This window comes from Leucopleurus acutus (genome assembly GCF_964270905.1).
Source record: "Leucopleurus acutus genome assembly, chromosome: 2".
Lineage (NCBI taxonomy): Eukaryota > Metazoa > Chordata > Mammalia > Artiodactyla > Delphinidae > Leucopleurus > Leucopleurus acutus.
This window is the reverse complement of record NC_139143.1, coordinates 150,269,361-150,290,000: the sequence shown is the minus strand read 5'-3', so window position 1 is coordinate 150,290,000 and position 20,640 is coordinate 150,269,361. Positions and strand designations below refer to the sequence as shown.

Below are 20,640 nucleotides of genomic sequence, written 5' to 3'. Positions count from 1 at the left end.
ATAGATGCTATTATAATCCCCAAAGAGGAAAGCGTGGCCCAGAGAGGTTAAGTAATTTAGTCAAGGTTCCATGACTAGTTACTGGCAGAACTGAAATCTGAATCCAGGTCTATAACTCCAAAGCCCAGATTCTTGGTTACTCATCCATATAAGCCAGGATAAAACCTTTTGGACAGTTAAGCAGCAGAAACACCTGAGTTCCCAGAGGAGAGCAAAACTGTATAAAGCCAACAAGGGATAGGCCAGGGGCCAGATACACAATAGCACTGGTGCCTAATGTCATAAAACGCAGAAGTTCTAAACTGGCCTCACCGCCCAGTCTTTGTACCAGCAAACGAGTCAGCTCTTGGGACACTTCTACCCAAGATGCCCAGGACTCACCCAAATCTGCAGCTTCACTCGCTTCTCGTGGCAGTAGACTGTCTTCACCTTAAAGTCAATACCCACGGTGCTGACGAAGGCTGGGGTGAAGGTGTCATCAGCATAGCGGAAGAGGAAGGATGTTTTGCCAACACTGCTGTTGCCGATGATGAGCAGTTTGAACATGTAGTCAAAATTCTGGTCAGAAGCATCTTTGACTCCGGCTTTACCATCAGTCACTGAAGCCATCTGCAGGAGAGACCTGTGGTCACTCAGGAACACACCTCCAGTGTCACCCTGGATCACCTAACTTTTAATGGTCACACCGCCCTGCATACACTCACTCCACGTCCCAGCATCACTGAGGAAATACACACTACTCAGAGTCACCCCTTCACTGCACCTGCCCCAAATGTTGTCTCAGGATTGGGGTGGAGCCCAGCTCCTCCCATTTATTCCTTCAGCAAATATTTACTGAACACATTGTTCTGGGTCAAGCCCTGTGCTGGGCACAAGGAATACAAGTATGAATCAGCCATGGTGTCTGACCTCTGAGTGGCCACAGATTAGAGTAAAAAACTCATAAACACAGAGTAACAAAGCAGTGGATAAGTGATAAGACAGAGGGAAGCCTTGGCTGAGGAAGCCCATAAGAAGTATCTAACCCAACCTGGAGGCATGGTGGGCAAGGAGAGGCTCCTGTAGGGGTAGCTCCTAAGCTGAGTTTGGAAAAAAAAAAAAGGCCAAAACAGCAAGTCAAAACAAGGGAAGCAATCACAACGACCTCATACTATCCTCCACTCTGCTGCTAGTCGTCTTTGTTTGTTTACAAAAGAAAATCTCTTCTTTGAAAGTATATCTCCATTACAAAATGTTAGAAAAAAACACAAGAATGTAAAACAGAAAATTTTAAATTACCAGACACGGCATCCACTCAGAAACTGCCACTGTTAACATTTGAAGTTTATTTCCTCCTTTATTTTTTCACGCACCGGAGTGCCATCTATTTTGAAATTATACCTTATTATTTAATTTAAAAGGTAATACATTGTAGTATACCTAGGCCTTAATATTACCAGCAAATATTTGTCAAGTACTCGTTATTTCCCATGAGAGATATGATGGTGACAATAACCATATTACAGTTCCCATTTATTGAGCACTGCGATATTGTGATATAATAAAAGACATGTATTTGGTCTGGGTTCCTGGTTCCAGGCAGAGCTCCTGAAACCTTTGCAACCTCTGGAAGTGCAAGTGAGAAGTGTCTTGTTGTGTGCTGATGAGATGCCTGGTGGCTGGGGCTCCAGGACAGCCTCAGAGTGGGGGCTGGTTGCCAGAGGCAACAACCACATGATTAGAGGGTTGGAACTTTCAGCACCACCCCCTAACCTCTCGGGAGGGGAGAAGGGCTGGAGATTAAGTTGATGACTAAAGGCCAATGGCTTAATCAATCATGCCTACAGTAATGAAATCTTCGTAAAAAACCCTAACCAAAGCGGTGTGGAGATCTTCCAGGTTGGTGATCACGTTGATGTGCTAGGAGAGACCCTGGAAGCGCCAAGACACCCTTTCCTCCTACCCTGCCCTATGCATCTCTTCCATCTGGCTGTTCCTGAGTTGTATCCTTTACACTTTTACAATAAACCAGTAATTAGTATTTTAAAAAAAGGGTAATACACACACTGAAAATAATTCAGACAAACTTTACTATTTGCAAGTATTACTTTATCACCATCTGCAATTTGCATTATTTTCTTAACTTTTTGCATAAAAAGAAGGTAATATGGAACCTAAAGGTTTACAGTGAAAAGTAAGTCTTGCTTCCACCCCTGATGCCCAGTCTCTAGTTCCTCTCCCCAGAGGCAAACATGTTAACGATTTATGTATCTTTCAAAGATATTCTTTGCATATATAAGCACAGAGGTCTGTTCATACTTTATAAATACATATATATATATAAATGATAATATACAATACATTCTAGTCTATATCTTCCATGTATATTTTAATAGCTGAGATAATTAGTTTTGTATCCTGCTCCTTTTCACTTAACATTATATCATATACTGAGATTTTAAAAATTCTTCGTAAATATGATTTCAATTGACTACACTTTACTCCATCCTATGGTTGTGTCATATGACCAATTCTTTAAAGTCATATATTTATTTTTCTGTTCTTAATTATAAAAATTAAGTTGCAGTGACCATTTCTTTACATATTTGTTCTCTTTCCTATTTATTTCCTTAGGAGAGATTCCTAGAAATGGAACCCCTGGTCAAAGAATAACTCTACTAAAACACAGATTTGATCCTTACCTCAATTTCCTTTATCTTATTTTATCCTCTAGATAGACCTGGGAGATAAAACTGGAAGGACAAAGATTACTATGCCCATTGGATCAAGAAGGGAATTGAGGGCTAGAAATTGTAAGGATTTACCCAAGCCTCACAACTAACAGCTGAGACTAGACCTAGTACCATGACGTAATATGGGAGAGGTCAAAATTCCTGCTCTATTCTTCAGCTGAATTCTTGGGTGAGTAATATCAGCTCTCTAAGCCACAGCATTTTACCTTACAACAGAGAAAATGCCACCTACTTCAATGAGCTATGGTACCAATAGCTATGGTATCATGTGTAAATAATCTGGCATGGTTTCTTGATCTATGGGAGGTACTCAATAAATATTAATTCACTGGTTTTTTAATTCACTTCTGCAGTCAAATCTTGTTCAAGTGTCCTCTCCCTGATCTGGGCTCCATAATTTGAGCCTGTTTTACAATTAACTGTCTGTCTCTCCTTCTGGATTCAGCTGAGTTTTATCCATCCTTATACCCTGTCAACAATGAACCTAGAGTAAATCCTTGGGCATGTTACTCCTTTCAGTAAACATTTATTGAACATTTGCCATGTGCCAGACTATTGATGTAAGTGTTGTATTATTGGTTTTCATTTTTCTGATGCAGCTGTTTGCACTCTTAGATTACTGGAATTAGAAGAGATTTTAGAGTGGCAGCTTTATTATAACAAAAAGCCTGGCTACTGATCCCAGCTTTCCCAGTAACTCAGTGTATGAACTTGGACAAGTCACCTAAACTCTGAGCTTCAATGTCCTCATCTATGATATGATCACATTACCTACTGCAGAAGGCTGCTGTGATTTTTAAATAAGAAAATGTAGGAAAAGAAGAAGTAAAACTGTCACTGTTTGCAGATGACATGATACTATACATAGATAACCCTAAAGATGTCACCAGAAAACTTCTAGAGCTAATCAATGAATTTGGTAATGTTGCAGGATACAAAATTAATGCACAGAAATCTCTTGCATTCCTATACACTAACAATGAAAGATCAGAAAGAGAAATTAAGGAAACAATCCCACTCACCATTGTAACAAAAAGAATAAAATACCTAGGAATAAACCTACCTAAGGAGGTAAAAGACCTGTACTCAGAAGACTATAAGACACTGATGAAAGAAATCAAAGATGACACAAACAGATGGAGAGATATACCATGTTCTTGGATTGGAAGAATCAATATTGTGAAAATGACTGTACTACCCAAAGCAATCTACAGATTCAATGCAATCCCTATCAAATTACCAATGGCATTTTTTACAGAAGTAGAACAAAAAATCTTATTTGTATGGAGACACAAAAGACCCCGAATAGCCAAAGCAATCTTGAGGGAAAAAAACAGAGCTGGAGGAACCAGACTCCCTGACTTCAGACTATACCACAAAGCTACAATAATCAAGACAATATGGTACTAGCACCAAAACAGAAATATAGATCAATGGAACAGGATAGAAAGCCCAGAGGTTAACCCACGCACTTATGGTCAACAAATCTATGACAAAGGAGACAAGGATATACAATGGAGAAAAGACAGTTTCTTCAATAAGAAACTGGAAAAACTGGGAAAACTGGACAGCCACGTAAAAGAATGAAATTAGAACACTCCCTAACACCATACATAAAAATAAACTCAAAATGGATTAAAGACCTAAATGTAAGACTGGACACTATAAAACTCTTAGAGGAAAACAGAGGAAGAACACTCTTTGACATAAATCACAGCAAGATCTTTTTTGACCCACCTCCTAGAGTAATGGAAATAAAAACAAAAATAAACAAAAGGGACCTAATGAAACTTAAAAGCTTTTGCACAGCAAAGGAAACTATAAACAAGACAAAAAGACAACCCTCAGAATGGGAGAAAATATTTGCAAACGAATCATCAGACAAAAGATTAATCTCCAAAATATATAAAGAGCTCATGTAGCTCAACATTAAAAAAAACCAAACAACCCAATCCAAAAATGGGCAGAAGACCTAAATAGACATTTCTCCAAAGAAGACATACAGATGGCCTAGAGGCACATGAAAAGATGCTCAACATCACCAATTATTAGAGAAATGCAAATCAAAAGTATAATGAGGTATCACCTCACACCAGTTAGAATGGGCATCATCAGAAAATCTACAAACAACAAATGCTGGAGAGGGTGTGAAGAAAAGGGAGCCCTCTTGCACTGTTGGTGGGAATATAAATTGATACAGCCACTGTAGAGAACAGTACGGAGGTTCCTTAAAAAACTAAAAATAGAATTACCATATGACCCAGCAATCCTACTACTGGGCATATACCCAGGGAAAACCATAATTCAAAAAGACACATGCACCCCAGTGTTCACTGCAGCACTATTTATAATAGCCAGGTCATGGAAGCAGCCTAAATGCCCATCGACAGACAAATGGATAAAGAAGATGTGGTACATATATACAATGGAACATTACTCAGCCATAAAAAGGAAAGAAATTGGGTCACTTGTAGAGACATGGATGGACCTAGAGATGGTCATAACAGAGTGAAGTAAGTCAGAAAGAGAAAAATAAATATCGTATATTAACGCACATATGTGGAATCTAGAAAAACGTTACAGATGAACCAGTTTGCAAGGCAGAAATAGAGACACAGATGTAGAGAATAAACGTATAGACACCAAGGGGGGAAAGCGGAGGGCGTGGTGGTAGTATGATGAATTGGGAGATGGGATTGACATATATACACTAATATGTATAAAATACATAACTAATAAGAACCTGCTGTATAAAAAATAAATAAATTTTTAAAAAAAGAAAATGTATATAAGGGTGCTTCATACCTACACTGTGTGGAGAAAACTACACCTGGCCTTGCATAGAATCCAGTTGGAAAAGTGTCTGCCTTTATTAGCTATGTCTGCCATAGGTGCAAGGCAAGAGTAAAAAATACTTTCAGCTCCTGGTCTGATCCACTCTCCTTCATTTTCAGGTAAAAAAAATTGAGGCTCCACAAAGAGAAGTGATTTGTCAAAGGTCATACAGCAAGTCAGTTGGAGCATCATTACTAGAACTTCTGTCATCTGATTACCCCCAGATTGGACTGGGATTAGGGAAAATAAAAACTACAACAACTTTAGGGTGAGTAGAAAAGCATGCCCAGCACCCTGAGATCTCTTCCCTAGCACTTGCCATACTGTACTGTCAGCATTTGTTTATGTGCACACAGCATAGCTTTCCCAGAAGGTGGTATGAAAGGTACAGTTGGAAGGCAGGTTCATGTGGACGCCCCCAAGGGGATCTTCTCAAGAGTGGGGCAGGGGCTACACAGACATTCGGAAGAGAAGTAAAAACCACCCCAGCAGGCAGCTGCCTGAGGCAGATCTGAGCAGACAGGTCAAGGCACAGGTGGTGTCTGCAGAACTGCATTTGTCAGATAAGCATCAATCAGATCTTCTCTCTCTTTTTTGACAGTCACATAAATGACAGAGCTGGGTAGCTCACTGTCTTCTGACAAGCAATACAGATGAAGGCCCAGGGAAGTCATATCTGGTCCTAGGCTGGGGGAAAGAAGGAAATGGCTCCTCCAAGGGTTGGTGTGAAAAACAAACAACACTTTGAGTCTGATAAGCATCTAAGGAAGAACCTGACTTCAGGCAGGAAAGAGGAGGGAAGAGGAGACAGCCTTAAAATCCAGCAAGAAGAGATCAACTGAATACATGTAGTGAAGAAGTAAATGGATGAACTTCTCTTTTGAAGGAAAGAGCACAAGACAAAGTCAGAGACACCTGGGCTGAGCCCTGGCTCTCTAAGCAATCGTGTAACCTTAGGCAGATCGCACCCTGGGCCTCAGTTTCCTTATCTATAAAATGAGTTAATAAAGTGACTTCTGGGCAAACTATTGGAAGAATTAAAACCAGTACATGAGAGAGGCAGGAGCACAGCCACAGCTCAATTAGTCATTCAATCAACATTCATTGAGCACCTACTGTGTGCCAGGCCCTGTGCTGTACTCTGGGGAGATGAAGAGAAACCATAGAAGTTCCAGCTTAGAGGAGAAACCTTCTTAAACATCCTCTATATGTTGCTGGTGTCTCCCTTCATATTGTAATCCTTAAGAAACTGGAGATTTATTTCTTGGACTGGAGATCATTTTATATTTTTGCCTGCTTCCATATTGTTTCCTCTGATAGGAACATTCTTTCCTCTGCGGCTAGCTAAATCCTTCATGACCAGGAAGTCTTCCCTGACCTACCATCCTCTGGCAGAATGTCTTTGCTAGGGCAAACTCAGCACCAAGGCTTCCCAGTACCACAGACAGGGCTTTTCACGGACTTCCATTGTCTTCCTCCCTTTATAGGCTCAGAACAGGTGAGCAAACACACACACACACACACACACACACACACACACATCCAACTCCTTTTACTATCCCCCACCCTTTTCCATCTGGATTCCAAGAAGCTGGGATGGATGGCCCTGTCCTTCTCCCACTCCCCTCCACACCTCTATTAGCTGCCACCTCCCTCCCTAAAATCTCTTCCCACACTTGGACTCCAGAACAGAGTCAGCCTGTGGATGAATTTCTCTGTCAACGATTCTCTTCTTGTCTCTGACCCCAGGTAGCTGCGTAACAGGGTCCAGTGCCTGCACCCCCTCCTCAGACTTCTGAGGAGCTAAGACACAGCTACCAGATAGATGCCCTTGGACTCCACTCTGGGCCCCAATCATCTTTCCACTCCCACACCACAACCCACACCTGGCTTCCTCCGCACCATGACCCAGCCCATCTACCAGCCTAAACTCTCCAAGTTCCCCGACAGTTCCTCCACTCCCGGCTGCCAACCCCTTGCTCTATTCCAGTGCCTCTCCATGCGCCACCCCTAGCCGGAACTCAGGTGCCCACAGCCCATATCCAAGGCCTTGGCTCTCTCCCTCCATCAGCTCCCCACCCCCTTTCTCTGCAGCCTGGATAGACCCAGCCTTGCCTCCCACCTTCCCATTCTTCCAAGCTTCCCACCTCCAAGCTCCTTCCCTCTCCCGCACTCAGGTTACCCCCGTTGCCTAGACCCACCTGGGCTCCAGCACCACACCACACTCACTTTACCTTCTCCCGGCCCAGCACCTCCTTCCTGCCCAGCGCCCCTTCCCCTCACCATCTCACTCCTCTCCAGCTCGAAACGACCCCGGCCGGCCAGTCCCCTCCCCTTAGCTCTTCACTTCCACGCCTCCCTTTCCTCGTTCCTCTCAGTCCTCTCGCTTCAGCACCCCCTTCCCCGCCCCTCGGCTCACTGGTACGCTCTTCCCGCACTGTCCCTCTCAGCTCCCTCCTTACCTCTCCCCCCATCCCCCCGCCCCGTTTCCCCCTCAACGAGCCCTCACTGCGCTCCAATTGCCGCTCATCCTTTTCCCGAGCCCCGGCGCCCTCTTTCTCGTTCCCCCAATCCCTCTGCCCCTGCCTTTGGAGCCCTCCTTGCGGCCCTCACAGCCCGGGTAGACGCTCCTCAGCGCCCCCTCCCCAGGCTACGCGCCCCTTCACTGCCGCGGTGCCTCTCCTTAGTGGCCTCGCCTGGCCCCTTCTCCTTGGTGTTCCCTCCGCTGCCCTGTGCTCCTTCTCAACGCCCACTCACAGTCCCCAGCGCCCTGCGCCGGGAATCGGTCCCAGATCCTCCCCGGGCGGGCTGCCGGGCCGCGCCCCTTACCTGGGACTCCGGGTGAGGACGAGCGGCTCGCTCCCTGGCAGCGCCGCGGAACCGCTGGACCTGGCGGCGGGCGGCAAAAGGCGCAGTGGGCTCGCGGAGCAGGGCGGTGCGGGGCGGGTCTGGTCCCCACCGCAGCGACTTCGGGCTGAGGCTCGGGCTGCAGCTGGGCTGGGCCACCACCGCGACCAGGGCCCACCCATGCCCCGCCCAGGGGCGGAGTCCCCATTCGCCGGGCCCCCAGCTCTGGGCAGGTGTAGGAAATCCGAGGTATCTTGGGGGCCCGGCGCTCCCCAATATCTGGGTGACTATCGTGACTTATCTTAATTCTCACGCCTCGTTCCATACGCTGAACTTACTAGGGTGATCAGAGAGCTTCTATGATAGTGTAGGTGATGATGGGTTTGTAGCATGGCCATTTCTAAAGCACTTCCGTGTCGTTATACCGCTTCATCCTCACAAAAGCCCTGGTAGAGAGGCAGAATCTGGACGGCTGTCTACAGGTGGAAACGAAGCCAGAAACCTGGGCATTGTTCTCTACCCTATGCACTCCTTCACACCCTACATCCCATCAGCCTGGTGATGACGCCTCTGTAACATATCCTATCCCTTCCCCTCTTCTCCGTCTCCACTGCTCTCGCCCTGGTTCAGCCCTCATCACTTCTTGCCTGAACTAATGCAACAGCCTCCTAATGGGTCTCCCTGCCTCCACTCTCCAATCCATCCTCTATGTTGGCAGCCTGAGTGATTGCTCTAAATGTCACCATGTTACCATCAACCCTGAAGAAACAAACAGAAACAAAACATTTTCAATGGCTCCCCATTACCAACAGTAGCCTGGAGTGAGAAAATGTTCTTGCCTGGTCATTAGGAAGTCCCAACTCCGTCAGAGAAGGCAGGTCTAAGTGGTGATTAGCACCCCACCCTCACACGGGGACCTGGACTTCAAGTCTTCCTGAGGTCACAGGAGCCAGCTGCCAGCTTTGGTTTAGAATCGTCATCCCTCCCCATACTCTTCCCCCTTCTCAAATCTTAGAAGTCTTGAAAAAGAATATATATATATATGTATATGTATATATATCAGAATCACTTTGCTGTACACTTGAAACTAACACAACATTGTAAATTAACTATAATTCAATTTTTAAAAATCTTAGAGGCCTGAGTCATATACCAAAATAATTATTTCCCACATTCCATTATGACCTGATCTACAGTTTGTCTCTATGGCCCAAGGAACCACCCAGTAGACAGTCCCTCTCGTTGTCTGACTTCTCCCTCAGACTCATCCTTGAACTGTTCTGAGCTTCTCCACCCACTCCCTTTCACTCACCTCCCCACTGTCCTCATCCTGGCAGCCCTTCCACTGTGCCCTCTAGAATCCTGTTCTTTTGTCAACAAACTCTCCTACACCCTCTGCTTCTTCAGAGAGTACTCAGGTTACTTCTTTACCTTTGTTAAAGCTTGACCCTCCTCCAGGACTCCTCCTGTAACCCTCTGCAGGAAGGTTTCTCACTTTCTCACTCCCCATACACCACAGGACCAGGAGGTGGGGTTGGCATTGCCACTTCCACACTTGTACAAAAATTCCTCCTCCTTTGGTCTCCAGCCATACCACCTTCCACCCTTCCTCATCAAGGTCATGATTGACCTCCAAGTGCTCCTATGCATTGAAGATTTCAGCCCCTGGCTCATGGTCATTCTCATTAGCCCTGTCTTGCCATCCTCCTGGTGCCTTCGGTAGCCATGTGATTTCCTGATCCCTCAGTCCTTGGTCTCCTCTTCACATTACCTCCCATGGTCATACCTTGAACTTCTTAATCACACAGAACTAGTGCCTCTGTGATCTTAAAATCAAATGTCCTGCACTGCCTGCTCCCTCACTCCCTTTCTCCCATAAGGTCTTAGTTTCCTCATTTCAAAATGGGTGTCATGATAATGATTATTCATTCTTCACAAGAATAACGAGATAACACATAAAACCATCCTTTTAGAGTTGAGAGACAATATGAGAACAGATGGTATTGTGTTTACATTGCCTCAGGTCTTCACATCACTTTCTCCTTCTTCCCTGAAAGGCCATGTATTAAAGTGGACAGAGCACAGACTTGGAGCCAGACAAATATGGTTTTCAATCCGTTTTACACACTTACTTGCTGTGTGATCTTATGTAAATCACCCCATTTTTCTGACACATGCACCTCATGCTCATGTGTAGAAAGAGCAATAATGTTGTGAAGATCAAATAAGAAAATGAGATAGCTACTGGAAAGCACCTGACAGGCACATAGTAAGCCAGGCACATAGTAAGCCCTCAATAATAGAAAACACTGTGGTTATAACAGAACAAAAAATGCTATTTTCTTAACCACAACTGCCTTCCAAGAAAGGTAGACCCTAATGTTCAGAGGTCCTTTTGTCCTACTTAGGACCTTGAGGAGTGTGGATATGTAAGTGTGAGAGAAGAAGGGAGACACCAACTTGCTCTGTGCAATAAAAGGAAAAGAATTTGGAATTCACTTAGCAATATGGGTGAGAGAGGTAACAAAGAGAGCTGGGGGAAGGAAAGGAAAAAGATGAGTAAGAAAATCATTGTAAGGGTAGGTGCTACATGGATAAAGGGTCAGAAGAAACCCTCCCATGGCAGGTGTACAAAGGGTGTTTAAACACTGGAATGCATTAAATGGGAGAAGCTGTTTGTTGCACATATAATGTAACCAATTTCTGTGACTCTCAAGAGTTCAGTAAAGGCCATTACACTCAGGAATGCTTTCTGAGAGAGGAGTTGTAAGGATGAGTGAGTGGGAAAATTGAGCAATGGGCTTTGTTTTTCTGAGTTGAAAAAGGAGAGTAGAGGCAGAGACGAAGAGAGCACAAGCCCTCGTGGAATTTGCGGAGATCTCCAGGAGGTCTTCCAACTTACAAGGGTTATCAAATGTAAAAATCAATGTAAAAATCGAGGTTCAAGCTCACTGCTTTTAGATCTTAAAGGGGGAGGGAGGCCATATCTGACATTTGGGCTGTGTCATTTGTGCCTCCCTATTGACTAGCAGGTGATCACCAGAGAGAACACAAAACTAATCATACTATATTGGACTGTCTTCACTTCCAGATCCAAATGTCAAGTAAGAATAGGAAGAAAGACAAAACGCTACCTTTTGTCTTCAATCAGATTGGCTAACAGTTATAATCATTAAGACCTTAAAATATACTGGGCTCATTCATATCTTTTGTCTCATTTAGTCCTCAATACAATCATACAAGGTATGGATTGCCATCCCCTTTTTATAAATGAGCAAACAGAAGTCAGAAAGTTGAAGTGACTTTCCAAGGTCACACATCTGGTAAATGGCAGAACCAGACACCAGGTCTGTCTGACTCCAAGTCCAGGGCTCTTTCTATTAGACCCCAGAATCACGGTTGCTTGGTGAACACCATTTGTGGTTAAGAGTCCTACAAACAAAGTTACCTTAAATCTTTTCTAGTTGCCAGAGCAATCAGCCTTCTCTAGCTCCTAGTTTTTATATGAAATATAAAAGTGATACTTTTTATTGAATGAGAATCAGTCACTTAGTAAAGGTAGTAGCCTCGTTGTAAATCAACTGTACTTCAATATAAAAAAAGAAAGAAGAAAAGAAAAGGTAGTAGCCTAAGTGTGGATTGCACTTGGAATGTTCAAAGCTTTACAAGGTTCAGATCTACACCCCAGTGTGCGTCCCTCATGGCCAGCCTAGGAATGCAGATATGTTGGCAGGTCAAGCGTTTTTCTCTCGCCCCTTCAGTGGGTTGCCTCATATAACAGGGGAGCTGGAGCAGGTGCCAGAAAGTCACCAGAACATGTAAAGCAGCTCTAGAAACATAGGGCTCATGGGAGGAGTGGTGGAAGACAGGGCTGGGAAGAAAGGCAGAGACTAGATGGCCTAAGGCCTTGTAAATCATGTTAGAGGTTTGGGAAATTACCTTGCAAGCAAAAGGTTTGAAGCAATGGAGTAACCTGGTTACATATGCATATAAGAAGAATAGCTCTGACTGTGGTGGGTGTGATAGATGGGATGCGATGAGTAGGGAGCAGGGAGAAAGGAGATAGGGAACAGTCAGAAATTGCTTTAAAAATCCAGGTGAGAGATGAAGAGGACCAGAAATCATGTCATAGCAGTGGGGAAAGTGGAAAGTACAGGGATTTGATTTGTATTTAGGACCTGGTGGCAGATTAAATATGAGATGTCTGGGAAAGGGAATTGGCATAAACAACCAGGTAGACAGTGAAGCCATTTACTGGTAACGGGAGCAGAGAAGTTGTTTTAGTTATCTATTGCTGCATAACAACCACTCCCAAAAATTCAGTGGCTTGAAACAGCAATAATTTATTATTTCTCACAATTCTGTGGCTGGCTGAGTGGATTCATCTGCTGATTTTACCTTGAGTCACTTGTGAGCAGCATTCAACTGGAAGGTCACTCCAAGGCCTGGCATTTAGTACTGGCTGAGGGCTAAGTGCCATGGTTCTTCCGCATGCGGCTTTTAATCCACTGGTAGGCCAGACCAGTTTGCATGGTGGTCTCGCGGCAGTGTTCCAAGAGAGCCAAGGCAGAAGATACAATCTCTTGAGGCCTAGCTTCAGAAACTGCATAGCACCCCATATACTGCATTCTATTGGCCAAATCGAGTCACAAGCCCAGCCCAGATTCAAAGAGCTCTGAGTGAGAAGAAGAGCAAAGTCGCATCACAAAGGGGTATGAATAGAGAAGGGAGGAATCAATGGCCCTTAACCAATCTACCACAGGAATGGGAACAGATCTGGGTAAGGAGAAAAAATGGTAAGTATCTCAAACACCACTTCATACACTAATCGTTCCTTCTTTCTTCTCTGTGCCTCAGTTTTTTAATTTGTAAAATAAATGAAAATGCACGCTGAGGACACTGCCCTATCATCAGGGCATACCGCTGTCAGCAGGGGAGGAGTCTGAGACACACACACACAGACACACACACACACACACACACACACACACGAAGCATTCAACATGTGAATATTCAGAACCCAGGTCCCACCCACCACCCCTCCCTCTTTCGCCCACCCTACCAATCCTTCACCAAAGCCTGTCCGTGATACTTCCTGAGAGCTCTCCATTGCACGGCCACAGCTTTCTCACTGTCCTATCCCCACGATAGCCTCCAAACTTCCCCTGTAATCCACACTCCATACTGCAGCAGAGGACTCTTCCTAACCCAGGTTAAATCTGTTAATGTGCACATATAGCCTCTTGTGGTCTGGCCTCAACTACCCTCTAGCCTCATTACTGGACACTCCCCCGTCCTGCCCTAAGCTCCAACAGCATAAACTACTTTTGGTTCCCAGAGGGTGACCTGCTCGTAACATCTCCATGAATTTGCCTCAGTTTCTCCCACTACCTTGAATACCATTCACTCATTCATTCATTCACTCACTCACTCACACAACAAATATCACCTGAGCACCTGCTGTACACCCAAGTGGATAACAAATGGTCCCTGACCCAAGTTGCTCAGGGTCTGGTGCAGGATAGCAGGCTGTAAGACCCACTGTTCTGCGTTCACAAAGGCATAGGCCAAACTGCAACCCAACATGACCTCCTGGATCATTCTTAGAAGGGGTCAGGGGATATTTGCTGAATAAATAGGCATACAAATATTCACAAAAGGTTTCTTACATCCACCATCTCATTTAACTTTCACAGTAAACATATGAGGTGGGGACTGATTCATACCATCCTGGATGTGAAGAAGAAATAAATAGCCCGTGGTTTCTCAGCTACTGAAAGTAGGGGAAGCCAAGACTAAAATCAGCCACATTAATGGATTTGGCAAGACATGGCTGTTTTCTCACTTTGGGACACATCAACGGGGAGGAGCCTCAGAGTTAGGCCTCATGCTAGGAGGCAGGTCCTGGGATGCAGAGTTGAGACTTAAGCTGAGTCCTCGAGGATAAGTAGGAGCTAAACTCACAGAGAAGGAACCCAGGTAGAAGGACCAGCATGAGCAAAGGCCCAAAGTTATGAAATTATATGAAGGCTTCAGGGAACATCAGGGACTGTAGGTCTCTGGAAGCACAGACATGATGGGCACAGTACAGGTGTTGAGTGAGGTGGGAGGGTAAGTCAGAGCCAGAGGCCAGCCAGGGCCTGGGGAGCCATGCTAAGGATGATGGACTCAAAGATCAGGGCAATGTGGAGCTGTTACACTGCTTTCTCCAGGGGTAAGATGGCCAAATTTACACTTTAGAAAGAACTCAGCTTATAGAATGGAGATGGATCAGAGGTTCCAAGATACAGAGGACAAGGAGACCAGAGAGAAAGCTGGTGCAGTGACTTCAAAAGAAATTGAAGTAAACTAGTGTGGGATAATCAAAAGGACATAAACTTTGGAATCAGAGAGGTCTAAGTTCAAATCCAACCTTCACCATTTGCTAGTTATGTGATTGAATTTCTCTTGATCACACAGGTTACTCATCTGTAAAATGGGGATGAGAATTATTTCATTGGCTCCTTAAGAGAGTTCAATTAAAAGTGATAATGGGGCTTCCCTGGTGGCGCAGTGGTTGAGAGTCCGCCTGCCGATGCAGGGGACACGGGTTCGTGCCCTGGTCTGGGAAGATCCCACATGCCGTGGAGCGGCTGGGCCCGTGAGCCATGGCCGCTGAGCCTGCGCGTCCGGAGCCTGTGCTCCACAGCGGGAGAGGCCACAGCAGTGAGAGGCCCGCATACCGCAAAAAAAAAAAAAAAAAAAAAAAAGTGATAATGTATGTAAATTAGGAGGTGCTTAATAGGATATTCAATTCAATAACATCAGATACTTTAAGGGATCTGACAACTCATAACTAAGTATATCATGCTTGCCAATGATTTCTCCCTTCAGATACATGTCTAGGGAACTTACGAACAGTTGCACTCGCTTAGACTCTATAAAATAAGTCAGGTTGCCTCTCTAATTTTGGGAAAACATCTGTTTCCTCGTTCTCAGAGGGCTTGCTGAGGGATGCTGCTTAAGATGCCCTGTGACCCTTTGCAAAGGTTCAGTCTCATACTCCCTCTTGTGCTCTAAAGGGGAACTGCAATCTCGCTGGACTGACCAGCAGTCATGGTGCTGAAATCAGCTTGAACATAGGGGCTGAAAGGAAGGGAATTGACGTTTGGTAAGCACTTACCATATGCCAGAAACCTTCTGAAGTGCCTTCCATACACTATCTCATGTCTCTCATCAACCATTCAACAAGAGGAGACTGAAGCTCAGCTAGGTTAAATGACTTTTACAAATATCCATGGATAGTAAGAGAGAAAGCAGACCTAAACAAAGGAAAGAACTGGAAAAGCTGGTGATGTTTACTGCATGATAGAATAAAATCCAACCTCCTTAACAAATTCAACCTGGTCCTTTTCTCTCTAGATTTATCTCCCACCACCAACCCCCTTGTTCCTTTTCTCTGGCCATACAGAATAACTTATACTGTAAGTCTGCAGTATAAAAACTGCTTTATACTTCAGCATTTCGCATAGGCTTTTGTTTCTACATTGAGTGCCTTCCTGAATACCCCTCCTTTGTGAAGAAGACTCTTCCCTACTCATCCTTGTATCCATCTCATCCTTACTTGGAGGGAATTTAATCACTCCCTCCTTTGTACTACTTCTGGACCTTAGGCTTGCAGTTGGTACATGATAGCTAAAATAAAATGTTCAGCCCTAGGAAATTAACAGTGCCCATGCTTTAACACAATTATTCATTTATGGTATACCAGGCATGGCTGAAGGTACTGAGCACTAGAAATACAGTAACAAGCAAAACAGATACAGTCCCCATTCTCACAGAACTTACACTCTGATAAGGAAGGCAGACATTACACAACTAACCATATCCATAATTACCATTGTGATCATTGTTTTGAAGGAAAAGTAATGGGAGATATAAAAGAAAAAGCTGTTTTGGTGCCATGATCAGGGAAGATTTTACAAAGCAACATTTAGGTGGGATTTCTGAAGAATGAGTTAGGCAAAAATATGGGGAAGGACACTCCAAGTAGAGGGGATAGCATGTGTAAAGACCATGAGGAACTTTGAAAAATGGAAAGAAAACAAATGTGGCTGGAATATGTGATAGAATGAGAGAATGACATGCAATGAAGCTGGAGAGAGACTTGAGAGCCAAATTATACCACTCACTTAAACAGTATTATTGATTTTGGACTTTATCCTGGGAGTAATGGAGGAGAGACAGTGAAGAGTTTCAGGCAGGGAAATGATATAACCAGAATTCTATTCTAAAGAGAGCAGTCCCTGTGGAGAACATGTGGAGAGAGGGACAAGGATGGATGCAAGGAAACCAGCTAAATAGCTATTCATTTATTTAGCCATCTCATTAATGTTTATTGAATGCCTACCACGTGCCAGATTCTATACTAGGCTTTGAGAATACAGCAGTGAACAAGACAGACAAAAGCCCTGCCCTGATGGATCTTACACTAAAAGTCTAGGTGACAAATGCTGGTGGTTTAGACTATGGTGGTGATGATATGGATGAAGAAGAGTGTATTAGTCAGCTTGGGCTGCCATCATCCAGTACCACAGACTTGGTGGCTTAACAACAAATTTATTTTCTCACAGTTCTGGAAGCTAGAATTCTGAGATCAGGGTTGATTTCTTTCTTGCTTCTTCTTTTTTTTAAAAAAATATTTATTTGGCTGCTTCAGGTCTTAGTTGCGGCATGCTGGATTTTTAGTTACGGCATGTGAACTCTTAGTTGTGGCATGTGGGATCTAGTTCCCTGACCAGGGATCAAACCCAGGTCCCCTGCATTGGGAGCGTGGAGTCTTAGCCACTGGACCACCAGGGAAGTCCCAAGGTTGATTTCTTAAGGCCTCTCTCCTTAGCTTATAGAGGACCATCTTCTCCCTGTGTCCTCACATGGTCTTCCCTGTGTGTGTGTGTGTCTGTGTCCTAATCTCTTCCTGTGAGGATATCAGTCATATTGGATTAGGGCCCACCCATATGACCTCATTTTAACTTAATTACCTCTCTAAAGGCCCTATCTCCAAATACAGTCACATTTTGAGGTTGAGGGTTAGGACTTCAACATATTAATTTGGGGGAGGACATGATTCAGCCCATAACAAGGAGTGAATGGATTTTTTAAAAAAATATTTAGGACAGAGAATGAACAGTAATTGACAATTAAGGAGTAAAGAGAAGGAGATGTCAAGGATGGGTCTCAGGTTTCTGGCATGTAAAACAATAGGGTGGTGCTATTGACCTATTTGATAAGGAACACTGGAAGAAAGTTCACAAGGATCCAGTTCCTCTTTTCAGTCGTTGTGGTCCTTTTAGGGTCCTAAAGCAATGTACAAAGATATGATAGTTTGGCTAGCAGCATATCACAATATTCATTGGCACATGATATCAAATATATGGGGGAATTGTATCATCCATGAAAATCTGAATTAGAAAGAGAACTTTCAAAAATGATTTTTTCAGCCACACTTTCCTCATTCACTTCGAAATTCCATATCTCCTCCCATTACCTTAACAGGAACCATTTAGGTGGAGTTGTGAAGGCCAAAGCCGGAGTGTAACAGGTAGAATGTCAAAGAGAAAATGAGGTGAGGAAAGGTTGACAGTGTGGGTCAGGCTGGAGAGACATATAAAGTCCACGGATGGTTTGTTTTTAGATGAGAAATAAGTGTTTGTTTAAGTTTGCATAGGAATAACCCAATAGAGATAGAGAGATTGATGATATAAGAGAGAAACATTTATGGCAAAAAAAAACTGAGGACAGGGAAGGGCTGACTCCAGAGCTCAATGGAAGGATTAGCCTCTGATAAGTAGAAACCATCTCTTCCACTGGAATAAAAGGATAGGAGGAGAAGATGAGACAGATACAGGGAAGGTCTGTAGATTTATTTACCAGGGCAAAGTTGAGGAAGTTATATCAGAAGATCTGGATAAGGTCAAAGTGTAATGGAAGATATTGATCAGTTAGGTTGAAAGGATAGATAGGTAGTTGTGCTCAGAGAATGGAATTTCTGATTCAAGTCTTCAAAGGTAGAAGAGTTTTGAGTGATAATGAGACCATTCGAGTCAGTGGCTGCGATAGAGTGGAGGTAATTGATGCGAAGGAGGCCAAATAAATGAGAGGTCAAGATATTAGATGAAGGTTTTTTTTTTTGTTTTTTTTTTTTGCGGTACGCGGGCCTCTCACTGCTGTGGCCTCTCCCGTTGCGGAGCACAGGCTCCGGATGCGCAGGCTCAGCGGCCATGGCTCACGGGCCCAGCCGCTCCGCAGCGTATGAGATCTTCCCGGACCGGGGCACGAACCAGTGTCCCCTGCATCGGCAGGCAGACTCTCAGCCGCTGTGCCACCAGGGAAGCCCTTAGATGAAGTTTTTCATGGCTTTTCATGCAAGTAATGGGAAGCCAAGCTTCAGCTGACTTAAATTGTTGGAATATTAGGTCATATATCTTGAAGTCCACAAAGTGGTATTCAAGGTTGACTTCATCCACTGGCTCCAAACGTGTTTCACTGCAGTTTTCTCATTATTTCCCCCCCTCCATGTGTTGGTTTCACACTCCATCTAGTAGCAAATAAAAATATCCTGTGAGGGCTTCCCTGGTGGCGCAGTGGTTGAGAGTCCGCTTGCCGATGCAGGGGACACAGCTTCGTGCCCCAGTCCGGGAGGATCCCACATGCCGCGGAGCGGCTGGGCCCGTGAGCCATGGCCGCTGAGCCTGCGCGTCCGGAGCCGGTGCTCCACCGCGGGAGAGGCCACAACAGTGAGAGGCCCGCGTATCACACAAAAAAAATATCCTGTGAGACCTCTCAGAATTTCTAAAATATTAATTTTAATTATAAATCATTCCAAGAGATACATTGTTATCCAAACTTATTTAGCCATGGAATGCCTTTCTAGGGACACTAGTGTTGCGTGGAATATACTTTGGAAAATGCTTCTATAACCTTGCTAGACAACAGTTGTTGACTATTACAGTGGCGAGCCACAGAAATTTACTCTGGCTTATGTAAGAAAAAAAAGAATTTATTAAATAACACTGAGTAGGGACTTCCCTGGTGGCGCAGTGGTTAAGAATCCGCCTGTCAATGCAGGGAACATGGGTTCAATCCCTGATGTGGGAAGATCCCACATGCCGCGGAGCAACAAAGCCCGTGTGCCACATCTACTGAGCCTGCACTCTAGAGCCCGCAAGCCACAACTGCTGAAGCCCGCATGCCACAAGTACTGAAGCCCACACACCTAGAGCCTGTGCTCCACAACAAGAGAAGCCACCGTAATGAGAAGCCAGCGCACCGCAACGAAGAGTAGCCTCCGCTCTCCACAACTAGAGAAAAGCCCTCGTGCAGCAACGAAGACCCAATGCAGCCATTAATTAATTAATTAATTAATTTAAAAAACATAACACTGACTAGATCATAAACTACCCAGGGATGCTGGAGAACCAGGTTTGGGGTACACATTGCAGACATGCTGGGGAAGACACCATGGCTGTCACCACTAAGTACTAAACTTGTACTGCTTGAAAACCACTAGCCTCCAACACTGGACACCACTGTGGGCATTATAACCATCACTGCGCCAAGAACTCAGTCTTCCTGCAAATGCTGTTGTCTGTGCTGCAGGAAGGTGTATCTGATTGGCTGAGCCTAGGTCATTTGCCTATAGTCTAGCTGCAAAGGAGGCTGGGAAAGCAATTATCTAGTATTTCCAACTTCTAAAATAGAAAGAGAGTTCTGTCTCCCTCCAAAATTTATAAGGTGAAGGATTTCTTGAATCTAAGAAGGATAATTTAATGGCTAAAAAGAATTTTTTAATGGCTACATAATACACTAATTTCTTTGCCCAACTTGAACTATATTATTTCCCGCCTACCCATATTTACACTTAAAAGAAAAAAACACTTCAACATAATGCAACTCAAAATGCAATTACCCACTCACCAAAAGCAGTGCAACCCAAAGTCTCATTATTTACTACATCCAGTTACAAATCTAGAACTTCTAAGTGCTATTTTTGGAATCACACCTGTATATAGGATATCTTAATCAGGAAGTTCACTGCTATAATAAGCAAGGTTCTATTGTGGATAATAGGAACCATGCTAGCTATTTTAATCAGAAAGCATTTAATACAGGGAATTAGGTACTAAAAAAAATCACTGAAATGACTAGAAGAACAAACACTAAACTGGGCCCCAAGGAATGACTCCAA

The 20,640-nt window shown here is 44.2% G+C and overlaps 1 protein-coding gene across 1 annotated transcript in view; it reads right to left on the bottom strand.

The window, feature by feature from the left end:
- Positions 1-609, bottom strand: part of RAB3B (RAB3B, member RAS oncogene family) — a gene marked incomplete at both ends in the record, with an annotated part of 51,124 nt that extends 50,515 nt beyond the window's left edge. Inside the window, one exon of the mRNA XM_082834112.1 lies at positions 382-609. Coding sequence (XP_082690238.1) covers positions 382-609 — 228 coding nt within the window. The remainder of the gene's footprint in view (positions 1-381) is intronic.
- Positions 610-20,640: the final 20,031 nt, after the last annotated feature.